This window comes from Uncinocarpus reesii, genomic scaffold (genome assembly GCF_000003515.1).
Source record: "Uncinocarpus reesii 1704 scaffold_2 genomic scaffold, whole genome shotgun sequence".
In the NCBI taxonomy this organism is placed as follows: domain Eukaryota; kingdom Fungi; phylum Ascomycota; class Eurotiomycetes; order Onygenales; family Onygenaceae; genus Uncinocarpus; species Uncinocarpus reesii.
Window position 1 is genome coordinate 1,089,138 of NW_003052499.1, and position 24,254 is coordinate 1,113,391.

At 50.2% G+C, this 24,254-nt stretch overlaps 8 protein-coding genes across 8 annotated transcripts in view; 5 read left to right on the forward strand and 3 right to left on the reverse strand.

Annotated features, from left to right (window-relative positions):
- Positions 1-1,323: 1,323 nt before the first annotated feature.
- Positions 1,324-1,893, reverse strand: UREG_03347 (uncharacterized protein; the record flags this gene model as incomplete). Its single annotated transcript, XM_002543784.1, has 2 exons — positions 1,324-1,605; positions 1,681-1,893. 2 exons carry the CDS (start codon positions 1,891-1,893, stop codon positions 1,324-1,326), a joined length of 495 nt encoding a protein of 164 aa, XP_002543830.1.
- A 1,435-nt stretch (positions 1,894-3,328) lies between these two features.
- Positions 3,329-4,695, reverse strand: UREG_03348 (uncharacterized protein; the record flags this gene model as incomplete). The annotated part of the gene is made up of 3 exons (XM_002543785.1): positions 3,329-3,472; positions 3,590-4,547; positions 4,586-4,695. The coding sequence occupies 3 exons, from the start codon at positions 4,693-4,695 to the stop codon at positions 3,329-3,331; spliced, it is 1,212 nt and encodes a 403-aa protein (XP_002543831.1).
- A 2,452-nt stretch (positions 4,696-7,147) lies between these two features.
- Positions 7,148-8,414, forward strand: UREG_03349 (uncharacterized protein; the record flags this gene model as incomplete). Its single annotated transcript, XM_002543786.1, has 2 exons — positions 7,148-7,271; positions 7,336-8,414. 2 exons carry the CDS (start codon positions 7,148-7,150, stop codon positions 8,412-8,414), a joined length of 1,203 nt encoding a protein of 400 aa, XP_002543832.1.
- A 1,417-nt stretch (positions 8,415-9,831) lies between these two features.
- Positions 9,832-11,758, forward strand: UREG_03350 (uncharacterized protein; the record flags this gene model as incomplete). The annotated part of the gene is made up of 3 exons (XM_002543787.1): positions 9,832-10,126; positions 10,182-10,573; positions 10,703-11,758. 3 exons carry the CDS (start codon positions 9,832-9,834, stop codon positions 11,756-11,758), a joined length of 1,743 nt encoding a protein of 580 aa, XP_002543833.1.
- Positions 11,759-12,308: 550 nt separating this feature from the next.
- UREG_03351 (uncharacterized protein) lies at positions 12,309-15,009 on the forward strand (the record flags this gene model as incomplete). The annotated part of the gene is made up of 3 exons (XM_002543788.1): positions 12,309-13,232; positions 13,285-13,359; positions 13,426-15,009. The coding sequence occupies 3 exons, from the start codon at positions 12,309-12,311 to the stop codon at positions 15,007-15,009; spliced, it is 2,583 nt and encodes an 860-aa protein (XP_002543834.1).
- A 1,110-nt stretch (positions 15,010-16,119) lies between these two features.
- On the forward strand, positions 16,120-19,268 carry UREG_03352 (uncharacterized protein; the record flags this gene model as incomplete). Its single annotated transcript, XM_002543789.1, has 3 exons — positions 16,120-16,957; positions 17,094-17,939; positions 17,998-19,268. The coding sequence occupies 3 exons, from the start codon at positions 16,120-16,122 to the stop codon at positions 19,266-19,268; spliced, it is 2,955 nt and encodes a 984-aa protein (XP_002543835.1).
- Positions 19,269-20,014: 746 nt separating this feature from the next.
- Positions 20,015-23,485, reverse strand: UREG_03353 (uncharacterized protein; the record flags this gene model as incomplete). Its single annotated transcript, XM_002543790.1, has 7 exons — positions 20,015-20,671; positions 20,830-21,758; positions 21,819-22,227; positions 22,357-22,533; positions 22,615-22,630; positions 22,761-23,153; positions 23,295-23,485. 7 exons carry the CDS (start codon positions 23,483-23,485, stop codon positions 20,015-20,017), a joined length of 2,772 nt encoding a protein of 923 aa, XP_002543836.1.
- Positions 23,486-24,110: 625 nt separating this feature from the next.
- Positions 24,111-24,254, forward strand: part of UREG_03354 (OsGRP2 protein) — a gene marked incomplete at both ends in the record, with an annotated part of 1,787 nt that continues 1,643 nt past the window's right edge. The window contains one exon of the mRNA XM_002543791.1: positions 24,111-24,217. Within this exon, the coding sequence (XP_002543837.1) occupies positions 24,111-24,217 (107 nt within the window). The remainder of the gene's footprint in view (positions 24,218-24,254) is intronic.

A 24,254-nucleotide genomic window follows, 5' to 3' on the forward strand; every position in this document is an offset into this window, starting at 1 on the left:
TTTCCATGGCAAGCCGTGGACGGAATAGCCTATTGATTCCTGATGATGATCCATATGCCAGAGACACCGGTCTTAGGGCATACAGGCGTCTTCACTCCCTATTTTATACTCTGCAATGCACTTATCTATCCAATTCCCACAGAGTTCTGTCTGCTATGAAAGGGGCGCTTGCGGCTCTGAGTCCTGAAGAAGTTGATCCATTGTAACGTGAAGCCCATTCTGATACCATATTCAATTTTTTTGATACTGTCAAGTCAACTAGAGACCTCCCTGTCAAAATGCTTTCTCTCGGCGACCTCCGACGGACGATCCTCTTCCCTAATATCCGCATGTAGCTGCAAATACTGATCGTGGGACTGCCTCGATTTGAACTCCATTAGAAGATCATGTCCATCGGGATAGACCTTCTCCCAGAGAACATGGAACGGGTGGTAGTCGGCAACCGTGTCGAAGTTCAGGAGACGGGAAAGGAGCCAATGAGGGTAACTATGTTGTAGAGTTTGTCGAAGAAGAGTGTTTTCCTGCTGAGAGATTGACTGGGAAGTGTCATAAGTTGCAACTTGAAAGCCCTGCTTGAACGCCTCCCAAAGTGGTCTTGCAATTTTATTCCGTGGCTGCGGCAGACCAGGCGCCGTGACGGCCACGGACAGAGGCACAGAAGAACAAAAAGCCCTGTCAACGATGCATGTGATGTTGTACTCCCTATCAATGAAGACATTGTTGACGCTAATGTCTGGGTGATGGAGCGCGCCATCCTTATTTCTTGGGGACCGTAATAGCCACTCCACTCCGTCAGCAAAGAGGATAGTGATTACCCAGTTGAGACTGCCACTGAGCGGAACTTGGGACGGATCGCAGTCGCAACGAATTCCACCACGAAGGCAACTTGCCAAGCGACAAAGAGAATGAATATCGAAGTCTGCATGGCGAAAAACTTTCGGGCGTCGGATGGCCGGTGGCATCTCGTTAAACAGGGAGCAGTGTAGAGCCTTTGTGGGAATAGATAACTAAAAAGTGCCCTTTTCTGCAGCTAGACTATAAGAGCAACTATTGACATGCACTTATGCCTGGCTTGCGGAAGATTATCCATCAAACAACATCATGCAGGGCATGAGAATTGAATATAATTCTATTGGTGCGGATGCGGCTCTTAAGGCAGCACTGGACATATAAAATTGTTCTGTATTTTCCGGTAGGACAAGAGAAAGTACCAGTAGCTGTCATGGCTACCAGAATTTTTAAACTGCCTGATGGTGGCGCCTCCTGGCCTTCCTACCTAAAATACCAACAAGACACCAAGAGGTCTGTGGTAATCAATCCTGGTTAGCTTGACACTCCCAAACGGTGATGCAGTTCCAGCTCCATTCGCTCCTCGGGGTGCGGCCCTGAAATGATTTCATCAATATCTTCCCCTTCAGGGAAGTCGTACTCCCACGGTTTTTCTCCGGCTCCGCGCATTATTGCTGAAACAGATGTTCTAAAATGCCATCTTAATAAGTCATCTTTCACGCGGAGAGGGTTGTTGGGATCTCGACACTGAAATCCTAGAGTTCGTCCATCCACATTGTGAGAATCCTCTGTGAAGCAGGTAACTTTATAGTTGTCCTGTTAGTCAAGTCAGCCAGATACATGCAATATAGAATAGTTGTTTGGGGGTGCAGGCTTAACATCTGGATTTACTGCCACAATATAAGCATCAAACAGGGTATGAATACCACCCTCCAGGAGAATACCATTCTGTGGAGAATGGATTTTTGACTGGCCAATCTTTGAGGTAGGAGCATTATCATCTACAACTGTAGTTCCAAATCTTCTGGTATTCCACTCGGATTCTCTATCGTAAGGGAAAATGTGGCATGCTTCAAAACCGATCATGTGCGGGGGGGCAACCATTCCTGATATCATACAACCTCTGTCTCGAGCGCGTATAGTATTTCTGAAATATTGCTTCTAGTAAAATATTAGTATTAATCCAACTTCATCAAAGAGCTTCATGATACTCTTGCAGTAAGTTTACTTGTGCCTTGCTCAGACTTGATACGACGAGCGTAGCTCAAATCCGAAGGTCGAACTGCAACAAAACCCCCGCCTAATACAAAGGTCAGCGCGGAAAAGAAAAACTTCCGCTATACTTTTCAAGATCAACTAACTAGGATTAAGCAAAATGTAATGGCCAAGCTCCATTGACTGGCCAGATGGAGCTACAACTGGCCCAGTGGAACCATCCGCGTTTGCTCGAAAAATGGAGAATGCAGCACCGGGAGGAGTCGTCTCTAGGAAGAGAGGGCACATATCATAGAAGTTCTGACATGTAATGGACCCATTCTGAAAAAAACCTGGTTCAAGAGAAGAAATCAGTAAGTACCGATATTTGCTGAAGGAATCATGGGAGCCAACCGCCGATAACCTCGCCTGCATCGTTGTATAGATGCACATTTCGAGACATGGGGTAAGACTCTGGACGAGCAAGATTTCGCGCCATTCTCATTCAGGGGCACAGGGGTATATCAAGATACAGAGGCCTTGTATGTATATGGAATCAAAGACGGGTTGTTATGTCAGAACTTGAGGCAGTTAAGAGAATTTGGATCATTGCAGTGAGTGGGAAAATTAGAGAAAGTGTTCCCGGAAGAGTTGTATTTGCCCACGGCATCAGGAAGATTGTCTCTATGGAGCAAGGCGGGCAATGATGCCATCTAAACACTTTTAACAGTTTTATAATAATAGGGAGGATAGGATGGAGTAATTAGCAAGAATCATGATATCAGAAGATTGAAGCTGTGATGAATTAGACTTGGTTCAAGAGGTTTGCTTAACTTAGTTAACTAAGTACCAGCCCCAGCACCTCCATGGTATGTGCAGAAGACGGGCCCAACATCCTGATGATGAGGAGGTGAAGAATCTGATAATTTGTGCTGGGTTACATGTGTTGGGGTATAATATCGCAGTGTCTCTCCTATTCACATTTTCAGCGGCTGAACTCGAAGTTATCAAGCATATAACTATGTAACGGCGAGCTCGCAATTCAATAGAAGGCAACCAGGTAAAGATATGTCTGAGGTGTTATAACTGCTATTTACCCCGAGAGCATATCTTTTGACCTTTTTGCCATGCCGGCACAGCTATATGATAGAGCTGTATTTTCGTTGGCGCATTAGCCAGGACTGCTCTACAATCTGGTTTATAATATTCTACTTTTTTTTCAAGTTTTTTGCGATTCGTATCTCGTCCCCGTCAGAGAATGTTCCCGTTTTGGCTGTTGAGAAAGTATGATGGTAATGAATCCCATTAACGTGAGTCAAGCAGCAAGAGGAAGACAGCAAACTTGTTATGCCCTACAGTATTCGGCTCTGAGCTGGGATATATTAGCGATGAGAACTGTGAGGCCGGAGGCTAGAAACGTATACTTAGGAACTATAGACGAAGAATATAGTATGAGGGTGCGCAGTAATCGCATGGTCTCTACCCTAATCTATAACAAAATAATCATGCTATCATGCTATCCAAAATTAGGAGCCAAAAGGACAATCTTATAGACAAAAGCAATCCGTTTAGTTACCTGCCCGAATCAGCTTCCCCAATCCGATACCTTCGAATATGACTTTTCCGGAATCGCACGTCCTGATATCAGGTCTCGCGCCCCGATTCCTCCACCTCGCATAGTTTTCGTTGAAACATCAAAGCAAGCATTGGTTATCGTTCCGTTAGTGCACAGCGGCCAGAGCTCCTTGTGCTCCATGTCGCAAAACAGTTTATCAGATAAAGAGGCGAAATCTGGTCCCACGGAGGTCTCGCTTTTACACAGCTCCTCCGCCTTATGCTGCGGCCAGCCGCTCACGACCAGAACGTCTCTCATGAATTTTGAGCGGCGCTCGAGTGCACGGCGCGTCAATCGCGGCCTGCCCGGCGCACCGTGAAAATTATCGCGAACCATTAGGGGCAGGCTTTTCTCAGAGGTGGGTTTTCCTGGCACCAAGACCTTCTTGATATCCTTGTCCACCAAGCCTGGCCCATACTCAAGGGGTGGGGAGAAAATATAGGTACCATCCTGAGTTACCATGTGCTTGTAGGTGTGGTATCTTGGCCGGCTGCACATTGTCTCTGGGTAGATCTGGTATTGAGTTTTACGATCGTTCCCGCTGACATCGAAATCGATAATATGCATGCTGAAGCCTTGAGCATTGAAACCGTTACTTCCATCTCGATCAATCCAGACACACCTTGGACGGTGTTCTCTTTTGCCATCTTTACCGGACTCCTTGAGTAATGTTTGGGTATAATACCAATCCGAACCGCATGCCTGCCCGACGTCTCCGATCCAGCCATATTTCGCGTCATTCCACGCCATTGCAATCCAGGCAATACAGATTGCGTCTATTCCGCCGTTACTTATCGCAACGTATTCGGCGAGCGGTTCCCCAATACCGCGAAAGTGTGGAACAAAGACGTCGCGAGGACTGCCGTTTTCAATGCGATCGTTGGACCCAAAAGCTTCGCCCAACCTTTTACCATAAACGTCCCAGAGAGCCACTCCTGGAATGTTACCGCTAGAAGACATTCTTTCTTCCATCAGCCCTACACCAACCTTGATCGTCGTGCCTGGTTTTTTTCGATTTGGAATCCATCCTGGTACCATTGCACCAACCATTCCCAACCCCAAAAGAGGACCAACAACGTCCAGGACTGACCTGGCATGATTGGAATGCACCGTGAGTTGGGTATTGAGGGTAGTATTAGTCACCGAAAGGGACATCGGTTGCGGCAGCAGGATAGCTCAAGAATGTGATCAAACAATGGGTTCATAAGTAAGCCAGTAAAACAACCGCTTTGGGTGGTATTTTGGTTAAACGGATTGCGGGAAATATGGATTTGGCATCAAGAAACCAGCTAAATAGGTAGAGGCCAGTTAGATAATGGTTACCTTGTGGTGTTGGCCGAGGAACGAAAACTCGGAGGAGAGGATTATATATATCACTATATGGAATCACATAGCGAATTGCTCTTCGAGTGCTAGAAGTGCAGCTCTCTGTTGTTTCCGCGCGCCAGCGTATTTCAGCTTAAGCTGCGAATGATGGCACAATTGTCACCGCACTTGTCACAGCATATCAGCAAAAACATCCGTGAGTGCATCGCACAAATGATCCCTTTGGCATCGGCGGGAAGGGGATCATCCAGTATCTGGCACCCTGAGCCACGAGTATTTGTGGCAAACAAGGAAAGACCTTCTCCAAAAAGAAGTAGACGCCGTTTTTTGTGTTCCGGCCTGATGCCCGCAACTCAATAAGGCGGGAGGAGTTGAATGAATGATTGTGGTTTTGAATTCTGCAGCGCCGTTGCTGGGGAGTTGACGATGTGGGAGTCATTTGGACTGCCGTTGTCATCTCGCTTGGTGGCTTCAACCTCCCATTCTCAACTCAACCTCGTGCAGCTTCAACAGCCAGAAACAGCTGCTGTTTGAAAATGCGATTGGCTCGCTTCAAGAACCAGCTGGTCACACCGTGCAACAAGCTTGACCTACGCAGTACTCGGTGCATACTTCTGATTCCGTCCAGACGCCTTTCCATGCAGGTGACGGTGATGGGACTATCGAGGCGGAAGCTCGCAGCTGCAAGTCAACGCTCTCTTACTGCTCTTCCTCCAATGAGTTATCTCGACTCTTAACCAGGGAGGCGGATAACAGCTCTCTTAATCGTTTTAGTTTCTGTACGCCTGCTCTTAAATCGAGCGGTGTCGTTAACTACGGAGTAGCTCTTTAATAAATGCAGTTCTGAAAATGCCTTGGCGGAATTCCAACGTTCGAAAATGACGAACTTCCGTGAGTACAGCTTCATCTGAGCCGTTGGTTTTCGAGCAGGTCTACCGTCTAATTGAGTGATCAGCCGACGGGAGTACACAACTGAAACCTTCCTTTGGATCGTCGCCATTCATGAATCGAAGTGCAAAACCCGGTCTTATCTCGGTTACACGACTTTCTTGAAGGGGTCACACAAGCTCAGAAACTCACTGGTTCCCATCGAAGCGATTGGACCGGTCTTGACGGGATCTGTTCCCTAGGATCTGCTTTCACGGGTGCGAATCATTCACAATAGCACCCGCAGTTATGGCCGCGAGGGTGAAGAGGCATGGGGCTAGCCGCGCGAATTGCTCATGTATCGGCGAGTTGAGCGGAACCTGCAGATGTATCATCTACAAAGCCACGAACGACCGTATTTTTCCCCATCCTTTGTGAGAACGTGCCCTGAGATAGAAGTGGCTAGCACTAAGTGGTGAAACTGAACTCACTTTAGCATGTTTACGGCTGGCATTGCATAGGCCAAAGATCCATACAGGTTGACGAAACATCACATATGAACGGAAGCCTGCTCTCGACACTGTCAATCTTTCCTGCTGTTACCTTTTTGGTACTGTCCATGTGATCAACGTTTTAGTTGTTGCTTTTCTTTTGCTCTTTGGCACGGTTACCTTAGAGCCAAGTGCCGTCAAGCTCACAATGGCAGCACCGATGGATAATTTGGGAGTCAATTTATTTTTTGTAAGTATAGTTAAGATTGTGCCAAGGTATCGACCTGAAAAGCGACGACCTCAGCTCAACCGAGTTCACGCCGCGACGTTGACTCGATAAGCTCGGCAGTGTGGACAGAAACTGAAAGGGATGTGATGTGACCTACGTAGGTGACCTACGTAGGCATAATCGAACCTCTATACCAGTCGTACTTGTCCTTGGATAAAAACCTATGCAACTTGCCGTTTTACTCGATAAAGCCAATTGCTACGAATTATGTGCTTGTTGAAATTAACCGGTGCACCGGAGTACAGCCACATTGAAAGTCGCCAATAGGGCTCTCGACGGCGCAAAGCAGCTACGCGATCCAACCATGTGGTGCTGGCTAGCACGAGCCCAATCTTCACATCTGCCCTTCAGTGGTACGAATCGGAGGTTGAGGTATAAGCGGCTCTTGTACCACAAATCGTCGGGCAGAAGCCCTATTTAAGAGGAATGGACTGAAACTTGCACTTCACCCGGATCTTTCACTCAAAGCATGGAGGTTTGGGATCATTCAAATAGTTCATCCTTTATCCTCATCTGAGAATATGGGATGGGCTGCAAAGCATTCGTGATTCTTTATTTTCCAAGTTAACGCACAAGATGCGTTTGAATTTCTCAAAGCTGCTGTTTCTCGCATGTCTCCCACTTCTCGAAGCTGGGATTATCCCCCAAGCCGTCTCGGTGAGACAGCCTACAGATATTCAAAGGGTTGATGGAAGTCCTGGTACGCGAAAGTGGTTTTGTTCCAGCCTTCCCAGGGGATCGCTCTCGGTCTAACAGGCTATTAGCGTCGCGAAGCCGCGAATTTTGGAGGTCTCCTAGGAATACTGAGAAAGTTGACCTGGGTACACACATAGGAGTCCTGAAGAATCGGGGCGGCGGCACCGGCGGCCGTGTTAGCCACCCTGTCGTTGAGGGTCGGCCGAAGCCGTTTGAGGACGGCAGTCCAGGCAGAGCGGGTGCAGGTACCCTTGACATTCCGGTAGGAGGGAAAAACGCCCCCGACAGTGCAGGCCTCGGGCGCATCCAAGAACCAAAGGCACAACCCCGTCCGGAGCCACGGGTTACAGGGGACTGGGGCTATTTTCATTCGGCGGGAAAAGAAACAAAAATCTGGGCGGACAAAGTATTAGAAACCAAGCAAAAAGATGTTGCCACAAAATCATATGAAAATATGTATGACCTGACGGTGGCTGACAGGAAATTTATTATAAATTCTGATGTCGCAGACCTCATTGGAATCGAGAGAAAATTCGACCTTAGGCTCCATACATTGCGGAATAAGAAGGATTTTGGTAATAGCTACGAGGATGGTTTTCACAAAGACGGGAAATTCATCATGGCAACGGCTATTTATAAGGGTAGCAATACCAAAGTTCAGAAAGTGAATTGGGGTGATGCTGTATGGCCGTCGTGGAAAAGTGTCGCCGGAGACAAGACGGGGGACCTACGTTGGGTTATACAGGATAGTATCGCCAACGTGGACACTCGAGAGATCATAAGATCAGCGCACGGCAAGGTGGGCTATGATCGGCAACAACCGGGTGCGAGATTCTTTTATGAGGGTGCCGATGACACGATGAAAGAGGCCTTTCTGGCTTTGTCGGGGACTGACAACGTTCGAGGTACATGGCGACTTACCGCCAACCATCGTGAAGCGCTCGGTGACAAGACTGTGGTGAATATCTACTCCTTTCCAAAAGGCCCGGATCTCGTTATGGAATTGGGCCAAGCACCAAAAGTGACACCGCCACAAAAGAGGGCAACGATATCGCCTGGGACCACTACGCTTCCTCTCCGAACGGACCAGCGGTACAGAGTCTTCCACAGAGGTAGATCTTTGCTTCCGGAATTGGATGCTTACTAGAAATCCTTTCCATTGCTAGTGACAGAGTTGCAGAGGTGCAGGCAGCGATGGCCATCACCACTTGAGAGTTGAGAGTTGAAGTGATGGAATTGGACTCGGGATGAATTCTTGTTGTGTTGTTTATTGCGTCATTAACCGCTGGATGAGTGCTTCGGGTAATGGGGTTTGGAGATGGACTTTCTCTTGTCTCTGGTAGACAGCTGCAAGGTTGGGTTGGTTCACATTGAAAATTGAGGTTATCTAGTGGATCGATTGGTAGTGTTCCTTTTGGGAGTGTTGCTTTTTGAATAAATCTACACTTTATGAGTGAAGATATATGGCTGCTTCTCTGCTTCTCTGCTTCTTCCTTGCTTTTGGCTTGGGATTGGAGCTTCTGCTGTTTGTTGCTCAGCAAACTGATCACACGCTTCAGAAAGGTTGTCCACCAGCAGGAGAAATGCAACTTGGTTGGCAACCAATATTTCAAGAGATATCAAACATGGCGTCAACTGCATCTGTGTCCCCCTTGATATCATTGATCTAATCCCAGTGACAAATCTTTCGACTCTGCAGTGGTGGTAGTGCGAGTAGTAGTAGTTAGGCTGAGAAGACATGCCGATGCACTGACGGGGTCAGCGTATACTCTGCAGGAAATTACACAGATTGCTTTTGTATGATGTTGAATGTAAGAAGAGAGTCAAGGCAAGTCTGCTGAAGCATGGCAGCCAGTTGATATTACCAATTGACTGATTTTCTATCAATCAGGGCAAAATTCCTGGTTGCAGACGAAGATTAACCAGTCAGTAACTAACTAGTTACCAACTAACTAGTTAGACCCGCCAACAACCGGTCAGCTGCCATGCCAAGCCGCACCTTATTTCAACTTCAGCTCAGTGCCTGCCCCGGGTTTGTGGGACATCTACCGTGTGCTTTCGGAGAGTCCTGAGACAGTTCAACATGTCCTGGCATCATTGGAGTGCTCCCGGGGCCATTGCGCTCTGTGCTGGTTGAATGGCGGCGCCGCAGTCTCACGCAGCATGGCCGGAATGACTACAAAGAGATTTCTCGAACCACCAGGGGCACACTGCCCTCTGGCCAGCAACTACACTGATTTAGCCTCCGCCAGCCGGGGGAGCGCTCAGCGTGTCCGGAGTCGCTCTGGGAAAGGGAAACGCGTCCGGCGGAACAAGCCTTGGGCTAATTAGCTCCGCCAAAGGCTGTGCCATGTTTTCCGATTGGGATGGAACATCCCTTTTGAGTCTTTCAACAAGTCGACTAGTTTGTTTTTCACACCACAGGGAAAAGTTTTCCCCCTCTCCTCCAGAGCTTTGCTTTTCTCAAATCACACCACGGTTCTCTTCCATCTCCTGTCCTTCGACGCAAGTTTGGATGGGACTATTTCACCTCTCTTTGCATGTCCACGCCGTGAGTCGCGAAAATGGAGGTCGACGCGATCGACGCGTCGGGGGAAGATTTTGAGTTCATCTTCAACAATGTCGTCTTCCCGCCCAAACTACCACAGCAAGGGGATCAGGACGAATGGAAACATGAAGATGGGCTCCTTGCAATCGTTGAAGAAGCAATACAAGCGTTCTGTGCGGAGGGCCCTCCCAAGTCGCGGGCTATCTGGAGTTCTGTCGCTAAAACAGTTGAGAACATGAAAACGGTCAGCAGAGGAGGCCTTGTGTCCGAATCTAACCTCTGCTCTGTTTTGCAGACCGTGCATGAATCTGGTAGGGAAGATGACACTTGATAGCCGTATTATTCCTTATTTTCTGACTTGAGTAGGGGTTGCATGCTATGTACGCGCTCAAAATTGTGGAGTGATCCTGCAATACAATCCCCGCACCAGGAGCGTGGTTGTGGACGCGTTCGAAGCAAGCTCAACATGCGCGAGTGTGCTACAGGCGGAGGATTGCCTGACGCGCAACTTTCCGGGGCGCAGTGTTGAAGTTCCGTTCGAAACTGTGGCGAATCCGGATTTTTGCAAATATCTCGCACGCGAATTAGCGCGTTATTCTGCAGAACGAGTGGACGATATGCTTCCCTCGACACGAAAGGCTAGGCAGCATGTGACGGAGCAACGAGACACTGCTAGCCCGGGCCTTGTTACGGAGAATCTGATGAACCAACTGTTAGCGGTGGGGTCACATAGCGCCCATTCCGCCATCACAAAATGTGTACATGACGATGTTATTTGAGATGACTGCAAGTATCTTTGGAGAAGATCTCCTTTCTGGCTCGTATTACGGGTTTCGCTGCAAATTATCCTACATCGGGCATTCAAACCTAAACAAGGAAGAATTCAGTATAAGAACTTCATGTTACAATTGATCACGAGAGTTGGGACTCTTGCACTGGGCTTAGGCGACGCGACAACGCCAGATGTTCTCAGCCTGATAGCAACAAAAATCGGCCGTCGTGCCTTCAAATTGGGCGATCAAATTTTTGATTTCGTGTCCGGCGCAACACGTACGGCTGTGCGGCAAATTAATACCCGGCTTGAGGAGATGCGCCATGGCACCAGGACCTTTATTCCTTACCTACCTACAGAGGCGGCACCTGAAGACATGTCGATATCCCTCCGGCATAGTTTTGGTTATTTTCAACGAGCCATGAATCCGTCGGCGGAAGCCTCAACAACCAACTATGTGGTCGCACCGGGAAGAAGAAGAATGCATTTCGACCCCTGTACTCTGCCGAAACTACACGAGGCATGTGATTACATAGCTCTGGTTGATTTCGAACAATGGGTCGAAAGCAACCTCGATACCTGGGTCACAAAAAAGACAGCTTCGGATCACACTTTGCGCTCCATTGCTATTCAATTGAAATTATATCTTCGATTAGCAAGCGAAATATACTCGGTCAGCAATCGAGAGATGTCGCTGATATTTCTAGTTATCCTAGAATTATGGGTTGCAATGGATAGGATGGCCGTTCGCCTTTACCCTCTCCTGGAAGAGTATTCGCCCCCGATTCCGGCTGATTTCCTGGAGCCGTTACTCTTGCCAGAGATCAAACAAATGGAGAGAGCTTGTAAAGTGGAACATTATCTTTATGAGAGACACCGGAATGCTGACCCGACGAATCCTCCTATCCTTAGCGATCCCATCAAGGACAGTTTTGCAGTCCGCTTCTATGATCGCTCGGAAGAGCACCAAGAGCTTCACGAGACCATCGAACAGTGGGCCACTGACCAAAAGGCTGACAAGGAAAAAGAATGGAAATCAGTGACAGCCGAATATCGCAAGCTCTTGGCCAAAGCACACCATCTTCCTCACCAATACACCCCCATTAGAAAGCAACATAGAATAAACCGTTGCACAAAATGCCAGCTAGAAAATGAGGCCGCAAACCTGTAGATTACGGTCCATGAATGGCCCACAAGCTCAGACGAAGTGATCCTCAAATCTACGATCTTTGAACTGGATTGTCCTGTTGGCTTTGCCTGGTGGCGAGATGCCGGATGGATATTGGTACAGGACCTAGGAAGAGAGGACCCGATCAAGCAAAAGTGTGAACAGGACCTCCTTTCGTATAGTGAACTCCTGAGCTTTCGTGGAATGTATGGGCAACGGTTAGGACTTGCGTCAACATCAAAATCGTGGTTGAAAACTAACCACACCAGCGGCAACAATCAGCCATGCGGTACGCTCAGATTCCCGGTGGAACTCTCCCAGGTGTGTTGCAACAACGGCCTTACCCTTCGGCTCTTCGACCGTAAATCCTTCGCGTTTGTTGAAGATCAACAAGCAAAGCCAACTCTCAGACCAAGACTTGTACCCTTGATACAGAACCGTCTTTATGCTGCACTGAAGGCCACTGTCTTGTCCACAACTATCCCTCAAAACGCAGTGCTGGCTAGTCAGGCAAATTGTCACCCTCAATTGACTTTGGATGAGTTTATTGCCTATGGCTCACTTCGCGCTGGCGAAAATACTCAATGGTATAATATCCTTTCGGGAGTTGGCATCTTCGAATTTGTCTTTCAACGAGGGCGCTGTCTCCGTTCTTCTGCGCCAGGCGGCATGGGAACTTGGCTCCCGTAATTCTGATTCGATTAGGAGGGTTGCTCACAAAGTTCTCGAAGATGAGAGTTTTGTTAGTCGGCTAATAGCTACGCTGGAACACCGCCTGAATTCAATTAGGTCGAACTGGAAAGAACAGGAAACCCTCTCTACTCTTGTAACTCTTGCTCTCCGTGCGTTATCTCTGAGTGAAGATCCTGAAATCATTGACGATGCGATTAGCTTCCTTCGCGATGCGAGAGAAGTCGCGTACCTTTGGTGCGAGAAACTCTCCGAGTTGTTGAATTCGACCGAAGGTTCTGACAACGATAGCTATCAACATCGGATTCTTCTGGCAAGTGCCATTTGTCAAAGAACATATGATGTTGAAGCAAATCACATGGATAATTTGCTTTCTACTGCGCTAGATACGGAAAGATTGGTCCGGTCATCCGTTATTTTCTATGAAACTTCACCAAGCGAGTCAGACGGGACTGCTGCAACTGAATTACGGGAAACTTTATTGCACGGGCGAAGAATTCTCCATAGGGTGGAAAAGCGGTTGCGTGAACTTATACGCAACGATCCGTCTGGTATGAATGCCGCTATTGGAACAAGTATGGAAGGTGTTACACTACTAGGTCAATGGCAATTTATCGCCGCCGACTCTGAAATAGCGTACAAAACCCTTGGGGAAGATACCCAGACTAGCAAGCGGATCATTAGATATGATTTGCTCACGGGTGAACTGCTGATCAATGGCCATCCTCCGGGCAGACTCCCCAAGAGATATACAAACACTAACCTGTATCGAATGATGTTCAATGCGGTATGACCCTGGGCTGGATATGTCTTCAGAAAGTTTAACTAACATCATCTAGGGACTTTTGACGGTAATTCCATCTGATCTGCCAGGCGCCGTGTACGCGGCTACGAAAAAATTCGGCGAATATGAGGTGTGTACTTTGTTTTCGGGTCGCTTGTCAGCCTATCGTTCATTGCACTGATTGCTTGGGTGACAGCTCCATTTTGGCTTCCATGAAGGAGTATTGCGTATCACGGCACGGTCTTCAGACCAGTTGCTCCAGTTAGTTCCGCGAGACCGGTTGGAACGCGATTTTCCGCGCTCACTCGTCGACAACTATTACCACTGGTTGGATCCAAGCACCGGGGTCGTCGAGTTTCGACCCATTGCCGACAAGTGGAATCCATCCAAAGATAACTGGCATCTTAGCCTTGACCTCCATTCACCAGAAAACTGTGCCATGAGGCGTGGGGATATAACGCTTGTTGACATAAACAGCAAGCTCTACCAGCAGATTGCAGAAATCTTGGCTAGACTAGATTCCAGTGAACATGTTCATGTTACAAAGTTAGCCAACGGCTACATCGAAGCAGAATTAGTCCGTCTAAAGTTACGGCTGTTTGTCAATGACGAGGGCCTGTTGGAATGCAGAGAGCTCAAAGCGATAGTCGATCTTGACCAAGATATCGGATGTCTCCACCGCCTGTATCGCAAACTGGTTTTGAAGAGCTTCGATAGCAAGGATGCAATTCGCCGTAGCGTCGTGATACCCTACGGTGAAGTTAGCATCTTGCCAAGTAGCCACGGAGCCCAAGTCTTCGTTGAGCTTCCCCCGGCCGAATGCAAGCGTGTGAGATATTTTCGATATTGGCTCAACGATCATTTGCGAACTCTTCAAGGCCCACATGATATGCTCGCCACTCTTTATCAGTGCTATCTACATGCCGTCACCGGATATGTGCTACCAGATCCATTCACAGGAAGGTTAGGCACTGACGAAGCGCTTCGGGGTTTGCGCCAACAACGCCTATTTACATCGATGGCACTGGATACTGATTGTATATTAATTCTGAAAAAGATTTCTGAGCTTACACCTAGCCGCCACCTACATCCAAAGAACTTGAGAGTGATGCAGACTGTCACTTGGAATCTTCATCTGAGCCAAATTTTGCAGCACGACGATTTTCACCCAGCAGCAACCGCCATAAAAGACCACGCGTCAAAATTTTCCGCGTTTAGGAAGGACACGGAGTCTGCAGAACAACTAGGCGAACATGGCGATCAACTTCTGATGTCAAGAGCTCGTGTTATCAATTCTAGATGGAGAGTGCCCGATTTCGGTGGGAGTTTGGCGCCGCCTCGTGATGAACGACCAACCGGTGAGCCCCGGGATCGGGATTATCAAAATGATCGCGCTCAACGAGTCTATGAAATTGCTGTTCTGATTCGCGATTGGCCGTCAAAAGTGCACCACCTTGATATATATGATCAAGCAAAGGGTTGGACATGGGCATCCGCAAAACCATTTGATGGGACGTGCCTTGGAGAGTATGATCTTTCCATTTCAGATTCTTTTGGCTCGTTATACGACTTTTGTCGCAACGCGAGCCGAGATGATACTTTCAAATTGATGTCCAGATTCTGTATGATCACTTATGGCGGTAAAATAAATGTTGGGTTGCTCCGAAGCTTTCTTGCGATTGCTTTTTCAGGCCGATTCAGAGACCTCCCGATTCCCAGGTATCCAGGAAGGGAGTCCTTATATCGTCCTAACTCGTGGAGAGTCGCTGGACAAGGGTGAGCTGTGGACCGCTTTGGCAAGCTGTTGTGATGTGTTTCAAGGAAGCTATAACCCATTCGACTCACCTGATGAAGCTGAGGAAATGGCGAAACTACGAAAGCAACATGAATCCAACAGGTTAGCCGCGATCAAAGAATGCTACAGTCAAATTAAAGCAGCATGGCCAAGCCCCAGCCCGACATTAAGAAAAACCCCTAAAACTGGGGTCATCAGACTCGCGGATGCATCTAGCGCCTGCAGACAGCTATGTGTGATTTGGTACAACAATAACTCTTTTTTGATGGTCTTCGTGAAGCAAAACAGCGATTGAAATCGTTACAAGCCAACGATGTCCAGCAATGGTCGAATCCACCTCCTTTTTCAGTTGAAGAGGGTTGCAATGCGCTAATTTTCCCAACACTAGCGAGACTCATGGTTTCAACAGTTCCATCCAAGGAATTTCCAGGTATAGAACCGTTGTCGGCCTCTAGAGCTTTTATTCCTTACGAATTTGTGTCAGACAGCTCTGAAATCAACGAGCTTGTAGGAGAACTACAGCAAAATCCAAATCCACGATGGAAGGAGTATGGTGACCATTTATCTCAGAGCTTAACTGCTTTGGAGAAATCCAAGCTACCCTGTGAGACGTTCGAGATTCCCATCAGACGTCAAGTCTTGGAGAAATACAAAAGATCATTGGAAGTGCTCCGAAGCGAAGTTCTATCTGAAATTCGAAGCTGCTTAGTACCAACTGAGCAAAATCCGCTAAACATATCGTTCGAAGCGCTGTTTTGGCCCGGTATCACGACTCAGTCCTTGCTGTCCTTATTATCAACTGCGAAATATACAGATCTATCTCCTCAATGGAAGAAAATTCTGGTTTTCTTCGGTGTCACTATTTCCTCTATCCAACGCTGCGACCGACTTCTCTCCCATCTCGACCGCAATGATGTTCTGGGTTTTTTCAAGGAAGCAGAAAACCTCGGCCAACAAGGGTGGGATCCTTTGGAAGACCCAGACTGGCTCCTCCTTGAAATTGAAAACAATCTCACCATTCGAAAAGAGCAGGCAGAAGTTGCACGTCAAATGATCCAACCAGACTCCAACGGGAACACAGTCTTACAGCTAAATATGGGGGAGGGAAAAACCTCAGTTATCACTCCCATGGTTGTCTCGAAGCTTGCAGACGGCAAAAATCTAGTGCGAGCCATAGTTCTACGACCACTCCTGCGGCAAAGCATCAACCTGCTTTCGCATCGGCTTGGTGGATTGATGAATCGCCGCATTTATCATATTCCATTCGATAGAAAGACTGAAATTGGAGTCTCAGCTGTGGTGGGCCTAGCAAAAATCTACACGGAATGCAAGAAAGAGCATGGCATTTTGATATCCCTCCCAGAGCATATTCTTTCCTTTCGACTAGTCGGGATGGACCTGGCTGATAAGGATCGGCTGGCCGCGGAAGTTGTGCTAAAGCTGGAACGCTATCTCCAAAATACATGCCGCGATGTCATCGATGAGAGCGACGAAGTCCTCCACACTAGATTCCAGCTTGTGTATACCATGGGAAACCAAGAAATCATTGATGGTGGCGTTGATCGTTGGGGGATTTCACAAAATGTCTTTCGATTAGTTGAGAAGCACGCTCATACAGCAGATCCTTTTGGGCTAGAAATCGAGTCCGACGAGATTGCGTTCCCGAAAATAAGATTTCTACATCCAGATGCCATGGGCAAACTCGCAGATGCGGTTATGGGAAGCATTGAGAAGGGCGAATTATCGGGGGTCCCATTCAATCACTGGCGGCCGAAGGTTCGGGAGAGCGCGTCGAGTTTTATCCGTTGCTACAAGGTGTCCAAGGGTGACGCCGATACTGTTCTAGAGGCCTTCAAGGACCACATTTGCTTCAACAGACTTCTCATCCTACGTGGTCTTTTTGCCCATCGGGTTTTGGCCTTTGCACTGCAGAGTAAACGCTGGCGAGTAGAGTATGGCCTACATCTGCCTCGCTGCATGATGGCAGTTCCATTCCGCGCCAAAGATGTCCCTTCAGAAAATTCTGAATTTGGCCATCCCGATGTTGCGATTCTGCTGAACTGACCTAGGCTACTATTACCAGGGCCTCACGAGTGAACAGGTCCAGACTTGCTTTTCCCTGCTTGCGAAAGAGAATGACGGCGCTAGTGAGTATCAAAATTGGATTTCGCGAGGCAAGAAGCGGTTATCCGTCGGGCTACGTGACTTAACAGGCGTCAATCTAGACGACGTGCAGTCCTTCAAATGCCACCTCTATCCCCACCTCCGTTACCAAAAGGGGATTATTGATTTCTACCTTTCGAACGTGGTTTTCCCTCGGGAGGCCAAGCAGTTTCCTATGAAACTATCGACATCTGCTTGGGATATCCCGTCCCGAACAAAGACGCGGTCTACTACTGGCTTTAGTGGCACAAATGATAATCGATCTATGCTTCCTCTCTCGATTGAACAAAAAGATCTCCCAAATTTAGCCCAAACCAATGCCATGGTCCTAATGACTCTCTTGAAACCAGAAAACCGATCCTTCGTCGTGGCTCAAGACGACACTGGGCGCCAACTTGGGACAGTACCACTTCTAGAATTGGTACAATCTTTGACACCCCGTGTTCAAGTTCTTATTGATGTGGGCGCTCAGATATTGGAGTTGGAGAATTGCGATGTGGCGAAAGAGTGGCTTGCGATTACTCCAGGCGCCGAAGCTGCTATTTATTTCGATGATCGGGACGAGGCCATGGTGGTTGACCGGCATCATCACGTTGAAAGCCTGATTGCGTCACCTTTCAACGATCGGTTGGATAACTGTTTGGTATTCCTTGATCAGCACCATTCTAGAGGTGTTGATCTCAAGCTGCCAGTCGACTCTCGCGCAGCGGTGACATTGGGCCCTAGATTGACTAAAGATAAGCTGGTTCAAGGTAAGTCTTCTCCCCCTTTTCATCTACCCAATAGACCAGTTTGGCTGATTTTGTGAAGCATGCAACCGATTGCGGAAGCTTGGTGGCGGGCAAACTGTCGTGTTTCTCTCGCCGCCTGAAGTGAGCAGCAAAATCAGAGAGCTGTCTGGCATGCTCGAAGACCACCAGTTAAATTCATCCCATGTGATTCGATGGACATTAGCTGAAACTTGTGAAAATATGGACTCCTTGCGTCCTCTCTGGGCCCTTCAAGGCCTCGATTATTGTCGCCGTTGGGAGATATGGAAAGAATTGGAAGCCAGTGACTACGCTGGCGGCGTCGTCTACGATATGCAAGAATGTGAATCCAGGCCTCTCAAGGAAGCATACGGCGTGTGGCAAACCCATAAACCCCTAGCAACAACTTTAGAGACCGTTGATGGCAGCGATCCAATTGCTCGGAAGCTTCAAAAGGCGTGGGAAAGCCTTGATCTTGATGAAGCCATGGGACATCTACTGCATGAAGAACAAGAAAGAGAAGTAGCTTGTGAAGTTGAAAGGGAGCGCCAGGTTGAGCGTCCTGCAGCAGCAATGGGAGCTCGGCACCAACTCCATCCAGATTTGAGGCATTACGCGACACATGGGACCTTTGGAGAGCAGAACAAGTCGAAAGCGGTCGAGTTGGCTTTTGACAGCCTCAAAATGACCACCGCAGCCAGATACCTCCCGCGTCGCCTTTCGAGCAACTTGTTTGTCACGCATGATTTCGCCAACACCGTCAAGAATGCAGGCCGCGACGAGTTCGTGAAGCCTGTAAACTGGCTTCTTTCGAGTGTGCATAACAATGACCTCATTATAATCAGCCAGTATGAAGCCGACCGTTTACTACCAATCATCGAACTGTCCAGAAACACAACGCTCTCGGCCTACGCCCCCAGACTGACCCAGACCATGGCATCCTTCCGCGATCTCGATTTCGTGGCATTCGAGCAACAGCCGCCGTCGGCCAGAGCGCTAGCCGCCCTGCCCCTTCGACAATTGGAGTTTTTCGCCGGAAACCTCTACTTTGACTCGTTTGCGCTCTACCAGGAGTTTTGCGGGTTTCTGGGCCTGGTCACGGACCAGACGCCCGACTCAAAGAACGTGACGGTCTCGGACGACGGGTTTGTGGACAGACAGGGCCGATCTGTGCTGGGTTGGCCGGTGGCGTGTCCGTTTACGTCGAGCCCGCTGCAGCTTCTGAACACGCTCGTGGCGATTCAGAGGAGAGGGCAGGCGTTTCAGCGGAGTCATGTGGCGTGTATTCTTGATCGGAAGATGCTGACGGAGGAGGATTTTGCGGCGAATTGAGCTCGGTTGTGGTGAGAGAGGAGCGGTGGAATTTTTTCTATTTACTTTTTTTCCTTTTTTTCATTGTAATAATAATGTGAAACTACTTGGGAGGATGTTTTGATATAGAGGGGGGGTGGCTGTTTGAAGAGTTTTAGCCGTTATGATATTAGACTGTATAACAATCGAGGCTGTTTAGATACCAGGCTTGTTAAACTGAGTATCACGGGTGAAGGCTCATCTTACATATCAGCGCATTGATCTATGAATGAGAGAACGTTGGTATGATAATATGTACAGTCAAGTCGTATATACTGGGAAAGATTGGAATATATACAAAGAAAGACACAAGATCCACCATCAGCAAGCCGATGCGATATATACAGTCTTGATGCAAAAAAAAGAGCCAAAAAATGGCGTTACCAGTCATATCAGCCAAAGAAAAAACTCCCCCAAAATAAATCATATCGAGAAATCGTAACACCCGTCGTCGGGTGGTTTCCTTATCGTTTCTTTGATAGAAAAAAGGGAATTCGTGATGTTGCAAATGCGAAGAAAAAAAAAAAAAATGGCTTTTTCTTTTCGTTGAACCAGGCAACGGAGGGATTGACGAGAACCCGCCAACTCCAGAATGCGAACTTCCACCCCCAGATCCATGCATAGAGGCATAAAGGAGAAATCAAAACAAAAAACTCCCAAGATGCTCCAATTGAGATATAAGAAAAAGAAGGAAGGATAGCCAATCGAGTTAAAAGGACGATGATCCCCTACTCCAGCAGCGCCTCGACGCGAACCGCCTCCCTCGGAATCTCCAGACTGCGATGCACCCTGCCCCCCGGTGTCAGTGGGATATCCACCCTCGCATTGCCGCGCGTATTCTCGTCGTACTCGCGCTCCGTGCGATGCAGCCGCTCAAAGTAGTCCAGGGCGCCGCCGTCGTCGTGCTGCGTGGCGGCGGTGTACGGGGGCGGCGGGCTCATGGCGGGCGGGGGAGGGGGGATGTCCTCGAAGGGGGGCGGGGCGAAGGAGGGGAGGCGGATGAGGTGGATGGGGCGGGTGGGATTGTGGTTGTTGGTGCTGTTGCTGTTGTAGTCGGGGACGTTGAAATGGGCGTGTTCGGGGCGGGGGAGGGACAGGTGTGGCGGGATGAAGGACGGGTCGTTGGAGAGGCTGAGGAGCATGCTGAGTTCGCCGAGGCCGGAGGAGTTGGTGCGCGAGGGGGATTTGCTGGTGGGCTGGGCGCCGGGGCAGCCGCATTCGTATTCCTCGGAGGGGAAGGAGGACGGGGAGGTGTAGGAGGGGAGGTAGATGTTGGACTGGGTGGCGAGGCAGGAGAGGATGTGGAAGGGGGAGTCGATGGAGATTTCAAAGTGGCGGCGCTTCTTGGGTGCGTTTTCATCGGGCTTGGACAGGCGGAGGACGATCTGCGGAGCGGGTTAGAATTACGCGGGTGATGCAGGGCTATGTGTTGGGAACTTGCCTTGATCCAATGGTTGATCTCAATGTTATCCGATGCCGTGTCACAGTGCAGCCGCTGCGACGAGTCTCGGTCCTTCATGAGCGGGCAGGTGTGCAGCTACACATTAAATTCCAGCTCCGGCGGGCTGGCTCCAAAATCTCTCTCCATGTCACCCAGCAGACTCGTGCGAAGCGAGTTTACGACCTCGTGGCCCTGCGCCGCGGAGGCACGGCGGTCCCAGTCGATCCCACCGCCCGCGGTGACGCGAACCTTGCTCCCTGGATAGGTGCTCACACTGGGGGAATCGGCGCGTTTCTCAAACAGCATCAGCTGCCGGCTGCTGTTCATGCGATGGGCCGTCCTGCCGGTGGTGTACTGCTGGATGGACTCGGTGACGTAGACCTTGATGCGGTGGCAGGCGACTTTGGCCAGGGGGGTGAGCTTGAAGGCGATGGGGATCTTGGCGCCGAGGGGGAACGATTTGCCGGAGATGACGATGTCGTAGTGCAGCTGGTCCTCCCAGTTCCGCGAGATGGCGATGGGCTCGACCTGCTCCAGCGACCCCTGCGAGGGCGTGCGGACCAAGAGCACCTCCTTTGTGCCGAGCAGGTTGGGACGAAAGACGCCGGCACGTTCGACGCTGGCGTCCAGCCAGTACTTGGTCGAAGCGTAGTCCGTCTTGATGGTTTCGGGCATCCTGGAGTCAATGGGCAGCTCAAAGTTGTAGATGTAGTCACCGGGACGGAACAGCTTGTAGCCGCGTTGGGCGACGGTCTGGCCAGGCTGGGACGAATCGCCCTTGACGAAGCTGCGCGACGGGGTGTGCTGGAGGGACAGGCGCTTGATGTCGCCGGGAAAGCGGTCGAGGCTGGTGGAGGAGCCCGACTTGGGCATGAGGTCGACGGTGGAGAACGGCTTTGAGCGATGGAGCAGCTGCACCGAGTCTGTACCGTAGCCATGCTCGGCGCTTTTAAACTGGGCATTGAAGAAGGGCCAGGTGTGGGTCATGAGGCTGCGGTCTTCATTATACTGGCCTTTTTTGCCTGGAATGCCTAGGGAGAGGGGGAGGGTTAGTATGGGATAAGGGGAGAGTACACATTGAGGAGCCTCACCTTCTGGCCACGAAGAGCTCACCATGCCCTTGAAGCTGAGGTAGATCTTCTTGACCTTGGTGGGCTTTGTGACCTTGACGTGCAGATGGCCACGCAGCATGGCGGTCTTGGACGGCTCCCGCCTGTCGAAGCCCTCGAGGTAGATGACGGGCTCGGCCTGGGCGATGGAGACGGTGATGCCATTTCCGGAGGCGACGACCTTTTCGTTGACCAGCGAGGGCAGCACGGACGAGCCGGCGTCGGAGGCCAGCGACGAGCGGCGCGACGCGGAGTCGAGGTGGTGGAGGCGGTCGCGGAGGAGGCCTGGGTGGTGGTGGCCGGCGGCCTCGTAGTCGACGCGCATGTCGGCGCCGTGATGCTTGTGCTTGGAGGAGGAAGGGTTCGCACTGGAAAGGCGAAGGAGGAGCCGCTTCGCGTGGTCCCGTTGCAGCGCCAGTTTTGAGAGAGATCAGTCACGACGACGGATGGAGCTTGGGGCTGGATATCCGAGAGCGGGCGGCCATGCAGGATCACCATATAGAGAATGCGGGAAGCTCACGTCAGGCACGCCACTCGGGGCGATAATAGAATTTTCGGGGGGATTGAGTTTCTGGGCGAGAAGAGCAGAGATGATTAGCAAGTTAAAGGGAAGCAGAAGATCAGGATAAAGAAGAGCAGGAAGGTTCAAGAAGTTGGCACTCGCATTGACGTAAGTGCAGGGAGTGCCATAGAATAACTAGTCAACTAGTATAGAGAGTGCTGGTTATATGATTGATATCGATGTGGAATCAACGGATGATGTCAATCGCACACTAACTAGTCGATTGGCGGATCTGGCCGAAACAGCAGCAACAATAACATTCCGCTAACAACTTCTCTCTCTATCCGAGCCAGCCCCGAGCATCTCCCGCGTGACCGGACTCGATGTCCGCGGAGGCTATATCCTACATACATACTTCTCACGCAAACCACGAGTCGTCCAGCTCGCCAATCTCCGCGCCGTGCAGCAGCAGGTCGTCGCCCTCGCCCGCCAGCTCCGCGCCCACAAACAGGTCGTCAAACGTCGACTCGCCCAGCCCGTCGTCCATGGCGAGATCCGCGCGGCCCGCGTCCGACGGCTCGACGGCGGCCTCGTCGCTGCCGGCGTTGGCGTAGGTCTCGAGCCCCGGCAGCAGCGCGTCCAGCGTGGTGTCGGCGGAGTGCGGCTGGCCGTCGTGGTCGCTGGCGGGCGGGGACCCGGGCGGTGCGGGCGGCGGGACGGGGGCTGTGGCGGGGAGGGCCAGCTCGGCGCTGGTGGTGGGCGGGGGGGTGCGCGATGGCGGGGCGGGCGGATCTTTTTTGTGATGGATGCGATGGCTGCGACTCGGGTTCTGTCTTGACGGGCGCGTCTTCCGCTTGCAGAGGGGGCGCGCGCGTTGTAGTCGTGTTCAAGAAAGGCTTTGGCCAGGAGCTAGGCCTATGTTAGCGAGGGGGAGATGTCAGGCGATGCGGACGTACAATCTGCTCGGAGAGGGCGTCGAGGGCGGCCTGGTAGCGGTCGTGGATGGGCGGCAGGTTGTGCTGCAGCTGGGAGCGGGTCTGGAGCGAGCCGCCGGAGCGAAAGAAGCGGCCGGTCTCGATGAGCTGGGGCTGTCAGCGGGGGGAGGGAGGGACAGGGGACAGAGGGAGCAGACCGTCTGGTTGACCATGGCGGTCAGGGTGTTTAAGGCCTCGTCGGAATGCATGTTGATGTGATGATCCATTGATATAGACATCTCTTCTCTATAGATAGTGCTATATATCTGATATCTTGATAAAGCTAGCGTGCCAAGGCCGGAAGAGCGCCAACCCTGTGACTCAGCAGGCTAACCACATCTGGCTGTGTTGCTCTTGTGCTTCTTTTGCTCTCTTTTGCTTGACTCTTTACTCTTGACTCTCTCTGCTCTCTTCTGCTCTCTCTCTCTCTCTCTCGCTCTCCCGCCTTTCCAGTGTTCAGCTCAACTCGCGTGTTTTGGCTTGTTCGCTTTCCTTGCTGTTTTTCTTTTTTCTTCTTTGCTTCTCTCCATCCACCAGCTTCTCTTCTTCTTGTCTTCTACATCCTCGTGCTTGAAAAGTATTGCCTGCTTAGCTGTAGCGTTGTTGGACTGCCACTCGAGTTGCTGTTTTGGGTCATCAAAAAGTCCGCCATCCAATTCCATCTCTGTGAGTCCATTCAGCCCGGTTTTGGATCCCAGCTCGCCCTCCGTCCTCCCATCGACCCGCGCTCTCGTCTTCTCTCTCCAGCCGTAGCCATTCTGTCGAGTAATCTCTCTTAATCCCCTCCCTTCTTCTACAATGGCCGACAACGCCCCTCCAACCACCTCCTCGTCCCAGCCCGCTGCCGGCATGCCTGGCCAGCAGCAGCAGCAGCAGCAGCAGCAACAGCAGCAGCACCAGACGCCGTTTGACAACCCCCAGGGCAACGGCCAGGGCAACGAA